This window comes from Agelaius tricolor, unplaced genomic scaffold, assembly GCF_023055355.1.
Source record: "Agelaius tricolor isolate 1412-34295 unplaced genomic scaffold, bAgeTri1.0.p SCAF_35, whole genome shotgun sequence".
Lineage (NCBI taxonomy): Eukaryota > Metazoa > Chordata > Aves > Passeriformes > Icteridae > Agelaius > Agelaius tricolor.
In genome coordinates, this window is record NW_027269295.1 from 4,100,166 (window position 1) to 4,122,321 (window position 22,156).

The 22,156-nt window shown below is 43.4% G+C and overlaps 1 protein-coding gene across 1 annotated transcript in view; it reads right to left on the reverse strand.

Annotated features, from left to right (window-relative positions):
• The window catches only part of SEC14L1 (SEC14 like lipid binding 1), a 43,572-nt gene extending 26,700 nt beyond the window's left edge, over positions 1–16,872 (reverse strand). Inside the window, exons 1-2 of the mRNA XM_071452553.1 lie at positions 16,736–16,872; positions 14,745–14,836 (exon numbers count right to left, since the gene is read on the reverse strand). Coding sequence (XP_071308654.1) covers positions 14,745–14,807 — 63 coding nt within the window. The 5' untranslated portion in view covers positions 14,808–14,836; positions 16,736–16,872. The remainder of the gene's footprint in view (positions 1–14,744; positions 14,837–16,735) is intronic.
• Between the last annotated feature and the right edge of the window lie 5,284 nt (positions 16,873–22,156).

The following is a 22,156-nucleotide window of genomic DNA, read 5'->3' on the forward strand; positions in this document are numbered from 1 at the left end:
TCCTTTGCACAGATGTTGTTCATGAGTTGTAATTGAAGGTTAATTATTTCTCAAACAGCAAGAGAAGCAATCTTTGAAAACAACCTTGGATGCTCTCCAAGGCAGAGATCAGAGCTTTCAGGTTGAGTATCTGGGAAGAGAAATTGTCAGTGGTTCAAAAACTGACTGCAGCATGATATTCAGATTCTTCAAACGCTGTATTTCTGACCCTGCACTGAAGTGGTGCTCAAATGTGCAGCCCAGCTTTGCATCTCTTCTTCTCAGAAGATCCAGGGAGACTTCCCAGACTGAATGAGCCCTGAGCTCCCAGGCAGCACAGAACCCTGCACAGTCTCCAGGCACTCCCTGGGCCTCCAACACCCACAGATGTTAAATAACCTGTGCTCTAAGCTGCTCTTACACCCAACAAACACTGAAGGGCATTGCAAAACCTTTTCATTAACACCACCAGGGCTTCCTTGGGTTTTGTTCAATCATGAAGTGCTACAAGGACTTGTTCTTTCCAGAATCCTTGTCTCAAGAAAGCATCTGAAAGAATAACTGGCTTAGCAGCCAGCAAATTGAGCTTCCTCAGCTCACCTCTCCTTCTGTGGAATCCAAATGAAATTCCTGAGAAATTCTCCATGAAAGCAGGAGTTGAGGAAAATGAGGTGAATAAGAAAACATTTCTTTTCCTGGCATTTACCAAAGCCATTAATTCTTGCCCTCAACAGCTCCTCTGGCACTCAAGAGTCTTGCATGGAAGAAAAGGTTTTATTAAGTGTACAGAAAAGCATAATCTCTACTTGTCCTCATCTTCTCTTGGTGCCTATACTTGTTTAAGGGGTTCTCTTGATTTAGTCAAGTTTCACTGGAAAGGATTTCAGGCTCTACACTGCTATGAACAACCCACTTGTGCCTTGTGAATGTCCATAAAGAAAGAGGAAGAAAGGATGAGCAGATTTATTCCAATACATTTAAATTCACCACCAGCTTAACTCTATAAAGCCTCAGATTTTATTACTTCCTATAAAAAGGAGAGGGTAAGTCTGCTCTGTCCATTTCTACATATTAGAAGCTGTACTAGAAGCCCACAGTACTTTCAAGTAAAGTAAATACCCAGTTAAGTTTCTTGCACATTTCAAATAGACTCTACCTGTTAAAGTGATCCTGTCTTCAGTGGATGTCACCACTGAACAAACAATATCTATTTGTTCTATCAAATAGGTTAACAGCCCTACCCACGTGCAGGGCAGGCAATTTGCTGCTCAAATCCTAGAAAAACACAGCAAGAAACTTCCAGCTTCACATCCATTCTGCAAATTCCTGAAAACAATTAGGACATTGCCCATAACCACTACAAAATCACCCAGTATACAGACTAAACTCAAATTCAATAACTGCTTTGTGATCTTGTACGGAGGGCTTTGATTCAGTAAATTAAAAATCTCTATGGAGACAGGAAACAGCACAGAAGTTCTCCTTGTGCTTGGCTCCACTAAGTTACTCTGAGGCCATAAAAATGTAGAGACAATTTCTTCTCGGTTCCTGGCTTCAAACAGCACTTACCACCACTCAGCCAGAACACCAGGGATGTGCATGGGGAAGCCAAACAACCTTTCAGAACAGAGCTTTATCTCCACACAGCTCTGCAGACACAACCCAGGCTACTTCACATCTATTTAATCTCTTCCAAGTCTTCTGCGGTGTAAAAGGAACAGCTTCATGTTAAATTTCAGGCAAAACCATAGCTAAAACACACAGCCAATCACAAAAATCATGAAATATCACTGAAATTGTGTTATAAAGGAAACTGCAGCTCACAGAGTGCTACTTACACATCACACATCACCCTGGATTTCTGATAGCAGGACTTTTCATGTGTTAAACTGCTACAAAGCACTTCCAAGTGAAAGCAACTGCACCAACACACAATTACTGGCATTTCTGTTCCTCTCTGTGATTCAGGCAGCATTTCCATGGTTACAGTGTTGATCACTTATTGGCTTTAATTACATTCCAAATCCACACCAAATGCATAGCTTGGCATTTTAAACAGCTCTAAAGGCAACCCTGGAGGCCAGCTCTTGTAACCTGGCTTTGAGGTGGAATGCACTTGGAATCATAAACTCATTCTGGTTGGAAAAGACTTTAAGACCATTGAGTCCAGCCATTAACCCAGCACTGCCCTGAAAACACCACACTGCTCATGACATCCTCCAGGTCATTGCTAAATGTCACTGAAATTGGACAGATCTCCAAGGAAACTCAGCACAGCATCCACACCATCTTCCCAAAATTTAGTACCCATTTTAGTTTGTCTTGCTTGTGTTTAAAACTTCTCTCCTTGGAGGTCATCACACAGAGAAAGCAGCAGGAGTCCTACAGAAACCAAAACATTCTTACTGCACAAAACATGACCCCAAACCATGAGAACTTTGGGACATTATCTCAGTTGTCAATCACAGGACACAGCAACAAATTCACCTCTGGTAGATGTTGCAAAGAATGATTTGGAGAAATTCAGGCTAAGAATCAACTAGATGGGATTATGCATATTAGTATCACTTTCAGGAACAGGATTTAGAACTGATTTTCTACTGCTGTTAAGTTTACAGCAGACATCAAACCCTGCCTACTATCAAAAAGATAGTAACAGTTTTAGGGGGGAAAAAGCACATTTCCTTGTAGTGATTAAAAAAGTTTACACACATTTCAGAATTTTAGATTACATTCTCTGCAAAGTAAATGTGAAGCAAAGAAGTGCTTGTTTTTCTATCAGCAGACAAACCAGAAATCAAAAGGATTTCAGAGGCAGCTTATTAAAAAAAATGCTCCATTTAGACAGCACCTGCAACTGAATATCAGTGACACTCTCAGCCTGTCCAAGGAAATACTTGACAACATATGTTCATTAAGCATTCTTGACAAATCTGAGTTATACTAAAAATAGCACAGATTCACTTAAGACTGCCCAAAACCAAAAGCAAGGAAGGGAATAGAAGCACTGGCAAAAAACAGGAGCAAAAAAAGGAGTTTTTGGGGGACAGGAAGGTCTGCAGCAAATTTCCTCTGTATGGCAGCTTAAATGTGTTGGCTACAGAGCTCAAGAATCTCAGCCTCAGTGTTCAGGGTTTTCAAGCATGCCTAAAGTTATTTTAATACTTTAATATTTCATTAAAATAATTTAGGCCTTATAAATAAAACAGGAGATTCAGAAAAGGTTCTGTTCTAGGTAAGTGGAATTTTACTGGTAGTTCACTGCTGAGTTTTTCAGCTGTGGTCACCAACTTAGCAGAGCAAGCAAAGAGCCTCTTTCTGCACCAGAAGGAAACACCAGACACAGAAACCTCAATTCTCATCAGGGCTGGGCCCAGTCAAGCCACCCATGCAGGCTCTTTCCACTCTATCCCCCTCAGTGCTCCTTCCATTCAACATCTGGGCATTTTCATTTCAGAAAAGTGCTCAGAGAAGTTTTACCAGCAAAATTACAGGGGCCTCATGTTGCATGAAATGACACTGGAAGGGAACTGGCCCATGACTACTTGAAAACCACTCTGCTACACACAGATTCCATCTTCTTCCAGATAAAAATTAAACTTTTGATGATTTAATGCAATTTTATTCGAAGTTTTGATGGCAAAAGGTACACCAATTCAGCAGGTAGAACAAACTGGGGATAAAGATGCAAGCTGAAGAAAAGGGTTACCATTCCATCTTCTATCTGTAAAAGATGATCTTCAGTAACCACAGACATGCCTCAACATGACTTTAGTTTGAAGAGTGGTTACTTTAAAACAGATATGAGTCATCTGTGGTTTGCTTAAATAAATTTGCACAGGTGGAATTGTGTAATAATTGATTCTTGTATGGGAACCTAAATGTCCATCTTCAGAAGACACCTTAATGTGAGGGCAGGACAGAGGAGAAAGTGGACAGCCTATGTGGGAATCAGAGTTACACCTGCTTTGCCTTCCAGGCACACACAAGAGAATAATTAATTCTCCTCCTCCCTTTGGGAAGTCCAAAGTGCCCAAGTGCCCCTCCACTGAAGAGTGAGCAAGACAAACTTCAACTGCAGCCTCTGTACAATCCTGAAACACAAACCTCTAAAACGAGAACCTGGAATAGAGAAGTTGGGCAAGTACCACTCCTTCCTCAAGAAAAACAAAAGGTTAAGGACAGAAAACCCAACAACCACATTGAATGCAAATAAAAGCATTTTAATCTTCCTTTCCTTTGAGTAAGCTGGGAAAGCCTGACCATTCAGGTTAGGCTGGCTTATGACTGAGAGACCAAGATCAAATTGCTGGTTAGAAAACAACTGGCATTGTTCTGGTCTAGACTGAAGGTGGAACACCAGGGACAGACTGCACAGCTGGGCTGCTCCAAGCTGCTCTTCACCCCACACAGATCTTACCTGGCCTCGTGGGGCCACAGCAATCCCAGATGGACTTGCAATGTCACTGTAACTTGTTTGTATTAAACACATTTGCAACGCTATTGTATATTCGGAGAAAAATGCCTGCCCTGCCCGTGTTCCCAGCAAGACAGATGGAAATCAGTCTGGCCCAGAAGCCACGTAGCTCGGGGCACAACACTTTGTCTGACAGAATGTGCCCTGCAATTAAAGTCAATTTCAGTAGTTCCTTCCTCCGAGAGGAAACTTGGCTTCTGACCCCAATTGCACAGGACACGACTGTTTTGGCTCAAGGTTAAAGCACTCTGGAGAAAAGGCTGACCTCCAAAAGAGCATCACAGCAAAGGCTGGCGACAGGCCAGGAGAGCTTCAGTGCCTGGAGACCGACATGTGATTACTGAGGAATGGCAGCTATTCCCAAGCACTTCCTAATTCTGCAACACTGGCAATGCACAGCCCTTTACATAACACAGGAACCTATCTCCCTGTGAATTTTTTAAGAGACACACATAAAAACAACTGTAAATCATTAAGCTTGTCCTACCGTTTCTTTAATTACCGTTCCTTGTCCTACAGCAGCTGAACAATCACAAGCACGCTCTGTGTTGCCAACAGGCATTTCACAGGCACGGGGTATTGTCACACTGAAAGCAGAATTTGGTGCTTGGCTTCCCCTTTCCTTTTCCAGTTAACAAAATTGCGTGTTTGGTGCCTCTGCAGTCAGTTTTTTACAATTCAGCTGCAATCTCACTGTGTCCACTGAGGATCTATTTTTAGAACAGTCAAATATTCCTTGCTGCTCTATTGTACCACGTTTAAGCCTCACTTTTATGAGTCCTATAATTAGTATTCGTCTCTTGTTTGGTCTTAGAATCACAGACACTTTCAATAAGAAGGTCTGTTACAACGTGTTTAACATCTGGAATATGTTAGGCTATTTTAAATAAAATTATTACTGTGCAGACAAAATCTAATTTATGAGTGGAGGAGGACAGGATGACTACAGCACTGCTACAGTGTGGGTGCAGAATTCCTCATTAAAGCATTGCCTGAGAGGTTAAGGACTTGTACCAGCACAAGGAAAAAACTCTCCAGACTTTCCCCCCCCCCTCCATGAAGGTTCAGTGGAACAGGTTTGACTTCATTGCCTCAGACTTCACCCACCAGGTTTTCATTTGGCCCAGAGGCAATTGGCCTCTAAGCACTGCACCAGTGATTTCCCTCTTCCAAGACTGTCAGTACAGTGAGCTTCAGCAGAAGAACACAAAATTGAATAAACAGATAAATAGCAACACCTTGGTTTGGCTTTTGGACCAGCAAAACATCAACTGCCAGGCAGAGAGGAGCCATATTATGTTAAGCAAACAAATTAATAAGTTTTAAGTTTTGAACTATTCACTAAAGTCAATGGAATGCCAGCAAAATGCAGCATGACAGGGTCTGGAGCCTGCACACCATTTATCTCAAGCTAGGAAGTGTAACAAAAAAATACTTTCCATCCATGTCTGCTGTATCAGGAGACCCTCAAAAAGGTAAAAAAAAACTGATGGTGGAAAACCAAGAGTACAGAGCAGCAATTCCTCATGTGAAATCTTAAACTACTGAACTATCTAAGAGCAGCACCATGAAAATGAGTAACTGAAGACCTGAGGGAGGTACCTGGGAGAGGCTGAGCCAGGCTGGGCTGCCTCTGCTGACACAGGAGCAGGAGGTGTGAGGCTGAGCAAGCTCTGCCAGCTCCAGGGAGAGGATCCATCTCTTGGCTGAGTGTCATGAGCACAGAGTTCACTGGGCTCCAGAAGGGATTGGGAGCACAAGAAACCAAGCACATGAGATGTTATTCCTGACAATGGCACATTCTGGACCAGAAGGGCTGTCAAGACACATTGCTGGAGGATGAGAGAGTATCCTAAGAGAGTGTTACCATATGTTTATCTCATTCCTATCTTCTCCCCTGGAGGCAGACACTGCCCTTGGCCACTGCCTGAAAGGCAGCACGAGCTAGAGAGGCCTCATGGTGCAATCCAGTTCTGTGCTTCTCATTAAGAGACAGAATAAAAATCCTAATTCATCATCCAGATATCTCAATAACCAGGTGATACCAGTGCAAAATCCATCACTGGCATGGTACAGCTTCTGCACCCCAATAAAACACAGACAGAAAACACCACCTAGCTTCAAAAGATAAGCCAATAATAATTATAATAAAAAAACCCAAAACAAACAGTCAAGAGTAATTTGATTCTTTTCTAAAAAGAAATTAAATGTCAGAGATTATAGACAATCAGTTCTTTGTTCTTCACCCTCCTTTACAGCAAAGAAAGGCAAACAAAAGCATGAATTGGTTTAGTCAACACAGAACAAACAAGTTCAAGTGAAATTGCCTTAAATCCTGTTCATTACAACTTCCATGGCTGCACCACACACACCATGAAACACTTCAATAGAAAGAAGTAATTTCATAGTGCCTTGAATTCAGTAATGAAGAACTTATCTACAAGCCAATGAATTGCACAGCAAAGACAGCTTTGCAAATTCTACAGTATAATTCACACATTGAATGAAATAACCTGAAGAAAACATCCTCTGGAAAGGCTCCTGCTGCCTGCTATGCCTGACCTGGACCAAATGTCTGTGGCATTTGAATTTTACACTAAATGAAGGGACACAATGCACACAAGAAAGGAAGTGCTCTCATCAGGAAGCTGCTCCCTTCTGCTGTGGGATAAACAACTCTAAATGGCACATTGCCACCCCGACCACCACCAGGGAAATACTCATTTTCACAAAATGAGATCTATTCTTGTCACAGAGATATGATCTAATACTACAGCAGCACTAGGCATGGCAGAAAGTTATCAGACAGGCTGAGATGGTGAGGTTTGCAGTGCAGCTTTCAACTCCTGCATAAATGGATCTGCATGTGTTCCAAAAAGCATCTGTACTCAAGTTATGAGAGCATAAATACCAACAAAATGAAAACAGCTGTAATTATCCAGTAATCCATAACCCCACAGATTTAGATATTTAACTTCATCAATCTGACCATGACAAAACCTTGAAACAGTAATTTAAGACAGCCCAAACATTTATAATTGAGAATTAAAACAGTTTAAATAAAAATTCATTTTTATTGCAAAAGAGTAGCTTCTCTTTGCTCCCTCCCACAATCCCTCTGCTGTTGCCAGAGTTAAAGCTGGTAGCCGGGTGATATTTTTATTTTCAAATTTGCATATATATAGAACCCCAAAACTAATTACAATAAGGTAAAACCCAAGAGAAATCCAAGATAGAAAATGCTCAAACAGAAGTTTTATACATGAATACAAAGCAAGACAGGCACCCAGTCCATCCACACGTGATTGTTCCAGCACACAACGTAGAAATTTTTTAATTTTCATTTTTCTGAAGCAAGAACAGAGCCCCCTTTATGCCAAAGCAACTCACAGAATCCACAACTCCAAACCATTAAGTGCAATTTGCAAGTACTTTGCACTGCTAAATAATACCTGAAGAGTGCTGAATCAGGTTTCTAATGGCCCCTTCATTTAGTGTTACAATAAGCAGCTTCTGCATTTTTCAAACTGCAGATCCCTAATTATTTCCCAACGGAATTGAGGGCTCCCAGAGCAGCCCCAGTGCCAGATGCCCTTCTGACTCCTGTTTCCTGCAGCCAGCAGCTCACCCACAGCACAGGGGGATGAGCACCTGATCCCACAGGGCTGCTCAGCAGCCCTAAGGGCACCCAGTGAGGAAATGGGGTTGACAAGGAATTCATCTTCCTTTTTTCCAGGACAGCTCTGGCCCACCCTGTGTCCCTAGGCTGGCTTGGTGCATCAGCTCAGCTACAATGGGAAAGCACATTTTGGTGATATTTCTCTGACCCTTAGAAGAAAAAGGCCACAAGCTGAAAAACTTTGTGAACTGGGCTGAAATCAGCAGGACTTGAGCAAAAGCTGTGCAGAGAAAAGCCAAGAACTTGAGAGCTGATCTCGAATTGTGATGGCTCACTGCTGGCTTGTGCTCTTTTGGCAGTGGAGCCCAGAGGATGCCAGGCTGTCCTCCCAGCCATGCTGCCACCAGTGTGGGCCCTTGGCAGGACTCTGATCTCACACACTGACTGACTGCTGATGGCTGAACCAGCTGCAGTTTGACTGGGAGAAAGTCAAATTATCAAACTACCTGCAAAAGGCCTTACTTAATATTTTACATGAGCTGCTAACCTGACCTGTCTTAACTCTATCACAAAAAACGAAATAAAGTGTTAAATAATTCAGCTCAACATCCTAGTTCTTAATTTAGAATACATGCACAGTATTTTTAAACTACATGAAAAAATTGCAAGACAAATTCACTTGGGAGAAAAGGAAATAGACCATTTAAGACCAACCTGTAATTAATTTCAACTTGAGCTAATTAACAGCTTTCCTTGCATATTCTCAGAAGATTCATTTTACATTCAGAATGCAGGAGCTTAAAGATTCCATCCCTGGCCTCCCTCCAGGAACATACTGACTCCAAACCAAGTTCAAAGCAAAAGCAGTCTTGGTTACAACAAATACCCCTCAATTCTGGGTTCCAGATTCTGGACTCTGACTGAAGGTGAAGCCTTGGGCAGCACAGACTGCCCAACAATATGGAAACACCTCATTCTGATCTCTAAGCAACCTCTGGCTTCTCACTGGATATGGTTTTTTAATCAATCCCAAAAAAATTCACCCTATCTCTTTCCCACAAGGTTTTGAAGGCTTTTACACATGCTTTTACTGTCTAACCACACTTTAGACCATGAGCATGAAGTTATTATACCTTCTCCAGACTGTAACTGTAGAACCCTGAGTGTCCAGGACTCTGCAGGATGTGTAACCACTTCTTTTCTGCCAGATTCCCACAAATGTAGGAGTTTTAAGTCAAAGGCAGCATCACTTGGATGGATCAACAGATCCTGGAGCAGCACTTCACAGCAGAGCTGAAACACCTACCTGCAGGGGTGAAAAGCTTGGAGTGCTTTCAGAACAAAACACAAAAACTGTTTTGATACATATTTTCCTTTCTCTGACACCTTTCAGAGTGTGACAGCAGTGGTGGCTTAGCCTTTAAAGTGTAAAGGACTTGTTAAAAACTGACTCAAAGCTCTTGGTGAACAAGAGAACTGCAGCTGTCAGCTACAGTCAGGTCATGTGCTTGCACCCCCCCCAAAAAAAATAAACAACCAGGAAACCAAGCATGGAAATAGCTAAACAGGTCAGAAATAACACAAAATAACACATGAATTGCACTGTTAGCTGGCTGCTAAGTCAATATTTTTCCACAGTACTTAAGTGAACTCTCCTATTTGTTACCCACAGCTCATTCCAAACAAGTGGCCAAATAATCATTTCTTCTTACATTGTGTCTAACACCACCATCATCAACCAGCAGAGAACCTGCAGGTATTTAATATAAATTCAGAAATTCCACACAAGACTCTGCTCCACCACAGCTTTACCAACACATTTCCAACAGCAAATAAGGCTGAATTTTCAACTCAGCTTTTTCAAAGGCAGGAAGCAAAGCAGATGAGACTCAGGGAGTTCTACAGCAGAAGGGAAAACAGCTCAGAGGTTTTGGGAGCAAACACTCAAGTTTATTCCCTTCCCCAGGATTTAAGTATCCAGGACAAATTCTCAGCAAAGTACTCTTCTTCAGGGGAGTAAAATACTTCTCTATATATTTAAAGTCTACTTTGTGCTTTCAAAAGCACTTGCAGAAGAGCTTCCTTTTCCTCACCAGCCTCTCAACCCCTCTCCACGTGATGTGTGAAATGTATTTTTTCCAGGAAAACAAAATGAGACTGGAAGGAATAAAAATGGTGAGTGTTTATGAGCAGGGGTGGCACTTAGCTTGATAGAGTTTGAATTTTTTAAAATGACTTTTTAAAGTAATAACTTTTATAGTGAAATAATAATGTACTGCTGACCAGGAAGCTCATTACAATCTAGATCAAGGGATTATACTTTGATTTGTCAATCTGGAAAAACAGATCATTTTTTTTCTAATCTACTCTTATCACTGAAGCGCATTTATCCCATTTACAATCTTATTACTTACCTGTAATTTAGGGATACTTTAATTCATGAGATACACCTTAAGAACTATTTTTTAGATCCATAAAGCCAAAGAGAGTCAGCCTGATGTCCAAAGGCAGCAAATTTGAACCATTAAAATGATAATATAATCAAAGGCACTACACATTATACTTACTAGGAAAGAGTCATGCTTGAGATAGTTCAGATATTCCATCAGAACAGTGGCAAAATGCAAGATCAATTTTTTAAAATTCCCATTATTTCTGAAGCTAAGTGATTTTGACTGTAAATAGGACATTTTCTAAATGGGCTGAAGAGCAATACATTTTTCACAGAGCTTTCAGAAACTTAAAAAGAAAAATCCTGCTGGTCAATGGTTCAATCCAATCTGTGCTTTTTCAAATATCTTATTTATTTTCCATTTGCATAAATTCCACCCTTGAAATGCCATTGCAAGTGATTATTCATTATTTAAATTTACTTTGGAAATTAAACTCAAGGGGAATTATCTAAAGTATGTCAGACTGAAAATGAGCTGTGAATCTCCAAAGTTAATTTTAGCCTCGTGTGTTAAGGAAGATTCAAGTTCTTAACTGCCTTTTAATATTAAGAACTACTTATTCAGCAAAGTCCCTGTATTACTTTAAATGTAAACCTCTTTAAGCTAATATAAAAAAATTGAAATCTGTAATCTTTGGAAGTTTTATAAAAGCAGCTTCTCAGTTTTTCTGCAGTATATTTAACCTTGGTAACTTGACAAGTGAGTCTAAGTAAACAGTCATTTTTCCACATTTCAGCTGCTTCCAGCATTACGTAAACTCTGAACAGGAGGAGAAGCAAAATTCTATTCAGTCTCCTGAACAGCTGTGCAAGCTGCTGCTCTGGGTGCTTTTTTAAATACATACCCCCTAACACACAGAGATTCCAATCAGTTCATTATGACAGATATTCCACAGAGCAGCCAAAAATCATCATGTCAGCTTGGGAAAGTATTTGGTAAAATCATCTGGCCTGGGTTAGGTGTGTCAGACTGAAGGGTGGTAATTTCTAGCCTATGATTCTAGAATCTTTTCAAGTTTAGGAAATGGTTCTATTAAAAGATTTGCATCTTAAGCATTATCTGGAACCACACAACTTGCCAGTAGAAGGAAATTTCCAAGGGAAGTAGCTTCTATTAGATTTTACACAGCTGGACTTTAATGCTGAGGGAAGGCAGGAAGCTTTGAAGCAATGGATGGCCCAACTCTCTGAGCTCCTCAGCAATCCCCAGCTGGGAGATCAGGGGTCATGCCTTAAGGATATTGTTATAGAGATATATTAGGGTTCAGCACATGAGTTTTAGATTTCAGTGGAGGAAGCATAACAGAGAAACTTATTTTCAACACTAATTTTAACTCAGGAAAAGAATTTTGACTGTTGTCTATTTTAGAAGTCTTTATATCATAATTGCCTGCAAAACACTTTTATTTTGACAATTGTGGCTTTGATCAAAGTGGAATTAAATCCAGTTTTTTGTCTTAATATAGAGCTGCAGTCCCCCTTAGCAGAGAACAAAGTTCCCTGGGAGCACACTAGAGCTGCATGAATGGAATGCTGATTGTGCTCCATTCTCCCTCAAGTACCTCTTGGAAACCCAGGAAGGGGGAAGTGGGAAAAACGGAAATTTGCACTATAAATGACCCACTCTGCAAGCGGCATTCTCTCAGTGCCTTCCAGAACAGAAGAATTAATGCTGATTTCTCGATCTGAAGGCTAAATATTAGTTTGATTTAATGAGTTCCGATTTGCAATTGCAACATGTATCATCCAGGGAATCTTCCCAGTGCACAGGGGATTCACTGACACTGGTGAACTTCATTATTCTCCAGAGAAAGAATCACCCTGGAGTTCCACAGAACACCCAGGGAAGGGAGAACAACTGGCCAAAGAAAACTTTTAGAGGCACTCAGCCCCTGAACACAAAGATGAGATCTCACCCAAGAGCCAGGCTTGAAACAGTGATTTTTGTTAAAACAATTCAGCACACAGAACACTGCTGCTGCACTGACCAAAGTTTTCTCCAGGGATTTTTTACTGACAGATGAGTATCTCTGGGTGTGGGTTTAAATCTCACATTGTCTCAAGGGCTGGGTGCAAATAAAAGAGAGGGTCAAAGGAAAATCAAACACAACACATAATGTTAAGCCATTTCTTGGGTGCTTTAAATTCAAGCCTGGTATATGCCAGGCTGTGCCTCGTTTCAGAAGAGCTGCTGGCACTGTTAAAATAACATTATAGCACTTTTTTTGTTGAGAATATGCAATGTAGTGCTTCCACTTTAGCGAGCACAGAATTTGACACAAGTATTCCTCCCAGAAACACTTCATCAACTAATGCAATCACTGTTCAACCAAGAGGAAACAGTAACAAAACAGTAACAAAAAGCATCAAGCTTACATATACTGTTTATACTCCTCACAGAATTTGGCTCATGGACTCCTCCACACGCTTCAGAAAATGCATGGACAGTTTTGATGGATCACCAGCAGGAATTTTACAAGTTTTAAAAATCAGTAACAGCAGCAACATGGCAGGGGGAGGATGTTCATCCAGTGCTCACATTCTGAACAAGTACAAGTGATAACCCACTGTTCTGACACAGACTAAATAAATCAGATGTGTTATTGCTCAGCTAAACTTCCAGTCTCTGAAAGGATCCTGTATGGCTGTTCCTTTTTATAAGCATTCTTCTCCTCTTAGTTCACTTTTAATTTTTAACTATTATTTTATCCTAGTCACATACCTACTATAGCCTCTTGCTTTCTAAAGAAAAGCTTTAATGTAAGGGAAGACTTTATATTTGTTAAATATTATTCTTCAGATATTATCCCCAAGACACAGAAGAGTTTGAAAACTCTCAGTTAATATTAATAGTCAGAAGTGTTTCTAATTACACCCAGCAAAGCCTTGTGGACATTTCTGATATCAGGATTGTGACTCAAAATATCCTTGAAGAAATAACTCAGGAAGAACTTTTTGCCTTCAATTCAGCAGCAAGATAAAGATTTATCAGTTTAGCAAACAGCCAGGGAATTTCATTTAAGAAACTAATTTTGGCTGATTGATCTAAGAGCCAATATAACTTCACTGAAGGCTAAAATTACAGACACCATCAAATTTCACTGAGAGACCACCTGAAGCCCAGCTGTCAGAGCTACTGAAGTCATACAAGACCTTACACATATCACAGTTGGCTTCTTCACTGCTCAGCAAAATAACAGCTCTGCCTTCAAGTGTCTGCAAGAGCAAGACCTACATGTGTAACACTGCAGGCAGCCTTAGGAGTAAGATAAAAAGAAATGCAAGTATTCCCTGTAGAGTGATCTAATCCTTTTTTGCCCTGTGACTGCAAAGGATCACTTCTGTAAGGAACCCTGCACTCCAACCCACGTGATCTATCTAAATATTTACACTATCAGCACTATTAAAACTCTCTCTGAAGCCATTAAACATAGTATTTTCAGCAAGTGAAATCAAACAATTATTATTTAGATTACGGTTCACTTTTAACTGTTTTTATCAGGGAAAAGCTCCTTAATTGCTCTCTGTAACTCATAAGAGCCCCACAGCTGTGGTTTCAACTGAATATACTTTAAAATGTCAAATACCTACTTCTGCTCTGTTTTCTAAAAGGAAAGAAAAGGGAGGGAGAGAGGGAAAAAAAATAAGAGAACCTAATTAAATTTCTTTCTGTCCATTACTATTTGTACCACTATCACACCAATTAGCAACATGCACCCAAAGGTTTTTTGTTCATCTCCCTGGCCTCCCTGCAAAGTTTTTTCTTCCCTTCCCTCAAAATGTTTCCAGTGTCCTTTCTCCCTTTTCATTCAGGCATATCCTTGCTTTCATGGCTTTCTCTGTGCTCTCTAATCCTATAAACTCTACGCTGATGAAGACACAACATAACAATGTTTTAATCAGTGTACATGACATTTCCTCCTGTTCTAGAAGAGTCTGCCCCCAGTAATCAACTCCCACCACACTTGGATGCTACTTTTGCACTAACTTTCAAATACATCTGCAAACACTGTCTAAACTTTGGCAGAAAAGGAGAGCACGTTATGTTAAGAAAATACTCTAGGCAGAGAAGAAATCACTGAAACACACAGCTCTCATATTTTGCATTTTGTTTTCAGCTTTGGATATTCTACAATACCTATCAAACAAAGCCCAGCAATCACTCAGCAACACAAGGAACTGTCAAGAAGGAAATTGCAGCAAAAATTAATACTTACAGCCATAATTAACTCAAAAGGGTGTTTATACACCCGTACGGGGGACTGGTACTTCTGCACCATGGCTGCAGTTTAGGGAGATCAACTCAAACCTGAAAAAGAAATTTTTAAAACCATCTGTCAGACGTAGGAAGCCATTTTCAATTTTCTCTTACAATTAGTCTGTGCGTGGTACCACGCTAGCAATTCCACAGGAAATCCTTCACAATTCCCTGACAACCTCTTTTAAGACCCAACAGGGGCCCTGAAAAGCTCTATGTATATATATATATATATTTCTGTCAGAAATGACTTATCACTTCTTCCAAAGACAAGATAAAATTAGCACATTTTTAGTCCACTTTTAGTAACAAATCTTCAACATATTTTATGACTCTTTGTCAGGATGGTGACATTTCCTGTGCTGCTGCTGCTGAGAACCAAACACTGACACATCCCAGCGACAGGCAGAGAAGCATTTTCCAGTCCCCCAGCACTGTATGTGGGTTGCCCTGTTCAGAGCAGGGACTAGGGGGAGGGAAAAAAACAATAAAGAAATACAGAAAGCACAAAAAGAAATTTAAAAAACGAGTGTTAAAAGTGCTTGTTTGCAGAAAGAAGGAAAGAAAATGGATTACAAAAGCCCACTGATGGATCAAAAGCACTCCTTGATCATCTCAAGAAAAAATTGAAACTTTTGAGGAAAACTTATGAGATAGATGGGGAAAAAACTTCGAGAAAAATTCCACTATGCAGCCAGAAAAGATTCACTGGCAACACGGAGAGGAATTACTCCAAAGGCTTCGTGCCTGCTCTACCCAGCAAAGTGCTTGACCCGAACTCTCTCGACTGCAATTACGTTTATTGAAAAATCCTGGCAGTAGCACTCGCATATGAATCGCGGGCTGCGAGCCAGCCTCATTTTAGCGAGAAATGAGTTTGCTACAGCAAGAAATGGGTTTGCTATGGGTTTACAGCAAGTTCGCTTCGCTTTTCTGTCCGGAAGGCGCTGCGGGAGCGCTCCCGGCCCCGGAGCTGGGGCAGCGCGGCTCGGCTGCTCCCCGGCCCCGGCCGGAGCCAAGAACAACCCCCCGAGCCACAGGAAAGTTCTCCGGCATCCCAGCCCCGAGAAGAATTTACCCATGACTACCACGCAATTTTTCTTTAAAAAAAAACAAAACCACCTGAATCAGCACAAACAGCCGCAAACCCTCTCTAATCCCCGGACAAAAAGAGTTACACAACAAAGAAACTCCGAGGAACCGGGACACCCCGGGAGGGGACGGGATGGGGGGACACCGGTGACAGCCCTGAGCTCTCCCGGAGGGATCCGGGACACCTGGGACAGCCCCGCAGCGACCGGGACATCCCGAGAGGAGAAGGGACACCGGTGACAGCCTCGCGGTGCCCCGGAGCGATCCGGGACACCCCGGGAAGAGACGGGATGGAGGGACACCGGTGACAGCCCCGGGACACCTTTGACAGCCCCGCATTGCCCCAGAGGGTTCCGGGACATTTCGGGAGGGGACGAGACACCTGTGACAGCCCCGCATTGCCCCGGGACACTCCGGGAGGGGACGGGACACCTGTGACAGCCCCGCATTGGCCCGTAGGACTCCGGGACACTCCGGGAGGGTTGCAGGACACCTGTGACAGCCCCGGAGGGACCCGGCCAGAGCCGTCTGCCCGGGGCGGCCGGAGCGCAGCAGCCGCGGGGCCGCCGTGACCCGCCCGACGACCACGACCCCTGCCCCACCACCACCACCACCACCACCACCACCATTACCACCACCACCACCACCCCCCGTCCTCCGCGGGCAGCGCCGACCGCTCCTCGGTGCTCCCCGCAGCCAGCGCTGAGAGGAGCCGGCGGGGAGCGGGCGGACAATGGGAAAGTTGCCGTGGGGCAGGGCGGCAGGGCTGGGGGACGCGGGCTGGGGCTGGGGGACGCGGGCTGGGGCTGGGGGACGCGGGTCGCGGCCGAGGGCCCGGGAGCTCGGTGCCGTGCTTACCGCTCGGAGCCGGCCGCACTCTCCCCTCATGCCGCCGGGGCAGCGCCGTCCTGCGCGGGAGGGGCGCGCGCGCCGCCGCCTGTCGTTCGCGGTGCCGGGCGGGGGCGGGCCCGGCGCCTGCGCGCTGCCGGGGGCGGGGACGGGCGGGGCGCATGCGCGGGGGGCGGCGCGGGGCGGCCGCCGGGTGTGAGGGAGGAATGGTGAGGGAGGAATGGTGCGGGTGGGGGGGGGAGGGGTCCGTAGAAATCATCGAGGTTCAGCCCTGCCGTGGGTATAAGGGACAGCTTGCACTAAAGCAGGTTGGTTAGTGCGCTGTCCGGCTTGGCCTTGAGCACTCCCAGAGGCACAGCTGCTCCGTTCCACTACCTCACCACCCTCACAAAGAACAATTTCTTCAAATCTCTCATCACTGGATCAGTTAGGATGGAAAAGACCCTTGAGATCACCGAGTCCAACCTTTGACCTAACACCACCTTGCCAATTATACCATGGCACTGAGGGCCACTTCCAGTCTTCTAAACACCTCCAGCAATGATGACTAAACAAATCTAAACCTCCTCTCTGTCAGTGTGAGGCCATTCCCCCTTGTCCTGTCCTGGTAAATACTCTGCTCCCATCTTTCTTGCAGGCTCCCCTCACAAACAGCAGGAAGCTGAGTCAGGGCAGGTTTAGGTTGGATATAAGGAACAGCTTTTCACCAAAAGGGGGCTGAGCACTGAACAGGCTCCTCAGGGAGGGGGTCACAGCACCGAGCCTGTCTGAGCTCAAGGAGCATTTGGACAATGCTCTCACATGATTGGATTCTTGGGGTGTCCTGTGCAGGGCCAGGAGTTGGACTCAATAATTCTGGTGGGTCCTTTCCAACTCAGCAAAGTCTGTGATTCTGTGGTTCTATACTGGAAGGCTGCAGTTAGCTCATCCTGAAGTCTTCTCCAGGCTGTACAATCCTAATTCTCCCTGCCTTTCCTCAGATCAAAACTGCTCCAACCCTCCAATCATCTTGGTCCAATCATCCCACGTCCATGTCCTGTGCAGGAGTTCCAGAGTATTCCAGCTGGGGTCTCACCTGAGTGCAGCAGAGGGGCAGAGTGCCCCCAAATCTCAGGATCTTTTGCTGGTCGCCATGACCCTGAGAAATGTTAAATGTCTCTTTTCCCAGCCCGAGCACTTGAAGAATAAGTCGGAGCTCTTCAGTTTTTGGTCTCAAGGTTGTTTATTGTATCTTATCTATAAAAAAATTTCTCCTGCCCTGCTGAAGTCCATCCAGCAGGACAGTTCCAGGCACACTGCCTGTCCCCAGGTTGGTGTTATGTCTTTATACTAAAAACTATGTGTACAATGTTTACAATTACTTTCCAATACCTATCACCTATGTTAGACAGTGAGCTTCTACTCTAAACCAATCTAAAAGTGCCACCATCACAGCAGAAGATGGAGGCCAAGAAGAAGAAGGAGAAAGGCTGGACACGCCCAGATCCCTCCATCTTGCCTCCTGAACCCCCATTTTAGAAACCCCAAAATGTACTTTTCTACCCCATGATAATTTCACTATTATTCTACCTAAACTGTTGTGGCTTGCTGATCTTCATCTAAGGTTGGTAATTTGCTCCACAGGTCATAATCAAACCCACAGGTGTTTTGGGCTCCATGTCAGGGCTTCTGAGCCCCCTGGCAGGGGTCCTGGCCATCCTGGACAGCCAGAGGGATGTGCTGGGTTCCCACACACAGAGTCACAGACACACACCATGGGTGCAGGAGGGCATGGACAGCAGGACATGGCACCTCCTGCAGGTATCTCCCATGCCCTCAGCCCCCTGAGCATCCTGTGGTCCCACACCCCTCGTGGCTCCCTTGGGGCAGGGCTCTGGGGGCTTCTGGCAGAAAAGGAGAGCACATTATGCTAAGAAAAATTGGGGTTTGCATTTCAGGCACCATCAGGGGCAAGGTCAGCTTAGGGCAATGGCACAGCACAGTGCTCCAGGGCCATGGGGCACTGGGAGTGAGGGACCCACCTCAGTCACTGCTGGAGCATCATACCATCTCTTCTTAATCAGCCAGCATTCACCCAGCTCAGGGTATTTGCAGTCTGGGACACCTCAAAGAGCTCAGTCCCACACCATGAGTGGTTTAGCTGTGATGTACTAAAACCAAGAAGTACAATTGTGCTTTTTACAGTACCAGGGTATCACAAACAGTGTTAAAATAAGGACTTGAAAGTTAGGAACTTGTGTCTCTGCCCCCATCAGCAGCACTACTGAGACATGTTGTTTACCCACAACATCTTTTATTAATAGCTCACTCCCTTAGAATATAAATCTACTAGAATTCAGAGTCATATCCTGACATTTTGATGCAATTCTTTCCCTAGGAAAGCTGAATTTGTGGTTACCACAAATGAGGGATTAAGCTGCCATTCTTTCTTATACAGACCTTGTGTCTTTTAAAGTTAGTCAAGCATAGCCCCTTGTCTGATCTGAACTAGTCCTTACAAGAAGTTGTTTCATGTTGAGAAATTGTTCCTCTGAATCTCATTTCTGTTGTGGCACTTGGCCAGCTGCCTTCATGTAGCTGGAATTAACTAGTTAACTGTAATTAGATTTAGTTATCTGATTGATATTCCATGCCATTATGCCTGCAACATCCTTTTTCTGCTCTGAAAGCCTGAGATATAATCCTACTGGCATAGCAGGGTGAGGAATTTACGCCCACTCAGATTCCTTTTTGTTCATAACATTTCCCTCTTTAGATTCTGGGCAATATTTTAATTCTTACTGACTGCCTCTATTCTACTTCACCAAATGGCCCGGCAACCAGAAAAGCTTTATTTGAACTTTTAAAGGTATTTGGAATTTATTGATAGACTGAAAATCCACAATTTAATGTCTAAATCAATCTTAGTCTCAGCTGTTTTCTGCAGAAATGACAATCTTAGCAAAATAGACAAAGCAGAGGAAAGAAATATAAGTTTACATTTTTCTACTGTTGTTTATTTTCCTGTTGCATCTTCTCTTATGGAAGCTCCAGCCACGCATCGTTAGGAGGAATATAATGGATAAATGTGTGGGTGAAATGTTTCAGGAAAGCTGTGAGGCATGCTGGAGACTGAAGCCCAGAGGACACAGGCTGAAAGCGTGAACTATTCCATATTTTCAGAAAATTAGGAACACAGGCTGCTAGATATGAAGGGAAGTTTGGCCTTAGGGAGGTTATGCAAGGGCGGTCACTTCCCTCCATCTCAGCACTTTCCCTGGACTGCATTCCTTCACGTTATGAACTTTAGTTACACAACTCAAAGCAACTGTTATCTTGATTCAGGCAATATTGCCATGGAAATTAATGAGAACTATTGGTAGTCCATCCTTTACTATTAATAATAACTAACTGAAAGTGCAGTTGCTTGGGAGCAGTGCAGGGCTGATGCATATGAGAAAAGATTCAAAATGCCTCTCAGCCGTGCTGGAATGCAGCTCAAGCTCCTGGAATTTCAGCAGGCAGGAACTTGCTCTGCTTTCTTTTGTTTGCATCCCAGGCAGTGAAGAAAAGTGAAGCCATCCTGATTTCTTACTGTCCATCAAGTCTTATCTTCAGAGCTGTTGTACTAAAGAGAGGAGATTGTCAGCAGTTCATGACAAGAGAGAATATGTTCACTCAAGGTCTTGCTGCTAAGCTGTACATTTATTAAAATAAGTGGAAAAGGGATGTGAGTTTGGGTTCAGGCACACTGAAGTGCTTCAAGAGTCATTCCCTCACAAATCAGTCTTGTCTGAGTCAGTGGAATTTTTTATGTAGTACTGGCTGCATTGAAATAAATACCTGCTTCCTGAACCTTCAAAGCCATGGAAATGGTCCCAAACGATAACACTGCCAGCATGATGGAAATAATAATAAGCATGATGAGTGACAAACAGTTAATGGAACAGAGTTGTGCCCTGGGGACATTCATTCTGGTTTGTAGAGTTTGTATTTAATGCATCATGGGTATTTCACTAGGTGTCACCATTTTTGCTTTCCCTTGTCAGTCTAGGGAGAGGCAAAATGGTAAAGCTGGGTGTAAGGATGTGTGAACTCCTTCACCCCTCTTCTCTTAAAAATAACTGTGATCCCCAAGTTCAGGCCTCCAGACACAGACCTGGATGTGCCCATCCATTACAGTTGTACGTATTTTGGTAAGCTCCCTGGACAGCCTGTGCTGGGGAAACAGTGAACAGCAGAAAAATTTCTCCACTTATCTCTGGTGATCCTAAAGCCCTTCATAATGGCAGGGAAGACACTAATAATCCCAATATGCAGTATGAATACTGAGGCTCACAAAATGCCACAGGATAAGTCACACAGTAAGTCAGCATGAGAAAGGAGAGCAGAGCTCCTCACTTCCTGGGTGGTTCCCTTATTTCCAGGTATTCCTGCCTTTTAGCTCTGCAGTAGTTTTCCACTATTCACCAGATTGGGATGAGGGTAAAATATCTCCAGACTGGCCTGTGTTCAGAGAGGGAATGTTATTGTATAATACCTAGAGGGTTTTACATTCCATGATGAGATTTTTATTCAGGATTAAAGCAGCCTTAGTTTACTGTAGTTTATTCCACCATAAGTGAAGGTGTATTAACTTCATACCACTATTTGATTTATCTGAGCTTTCCCATAGAAAAGCCTTAAATGACCTTGTAGACTGGACTTGATGCCACAAACAGGCAGAAACATGTTTTTTCCTGTCTTCTCAAGTGACTGGTAGGAAAATTGAATTGTAGCCTGGGAGCTGGCCAGGGACACCAGCTGCCAGTGCTCGGAGTCCAGCAGCTGACATCAGAGCCCCGGCCCCATTGACAGCAAAGGTTACGCAGACAAACGTTAGCAAATAGGACCAAGTCCTGATTCATAAAATAGATGAGCTGGGATGAGCATGGCACGTGTCCCAGCCCTTATTCCCAAGCTTTCCCTGCAAAGCCTGGACCCATCCAAGGCTCCCTGCCTCCAATCCGTGGTGCTGCTCAGGAGCCGTGAGATGCTAAAACAAAAGTGAGCAGGTGGTGCTGCAGGGGGGGCTGCTCGTACAGAGATAATGAAATGTGAGGAGCTGTGCAGTGGATATTCTGGGTGAAGAATCAGATCCAACATTTATTGCAATGCCTGTGTTGGATGTTTGTAATATCTAAAAGCCTAATAGCACTGTTTTCTTGGGGGATTGTGAGGAGCAGGGGACACTCCCTGGGGCTCCACTGGGTTATTTTATCCCTTAGACATCAGGTTTAAGTGAACAGGTTAAAGAGAACTCACCCCCATGACCTTTTTTCTAGTAAAGAAAATAAAGGTATAGGGAATACAGGGAAAAACACTTGGATAATAATTAATTTGCTGAGGTATTTTATTGATGCTGAAGATGTCAAGCTCATAATACAGGGAGCTGGAGTTGTGAGTGAGGAA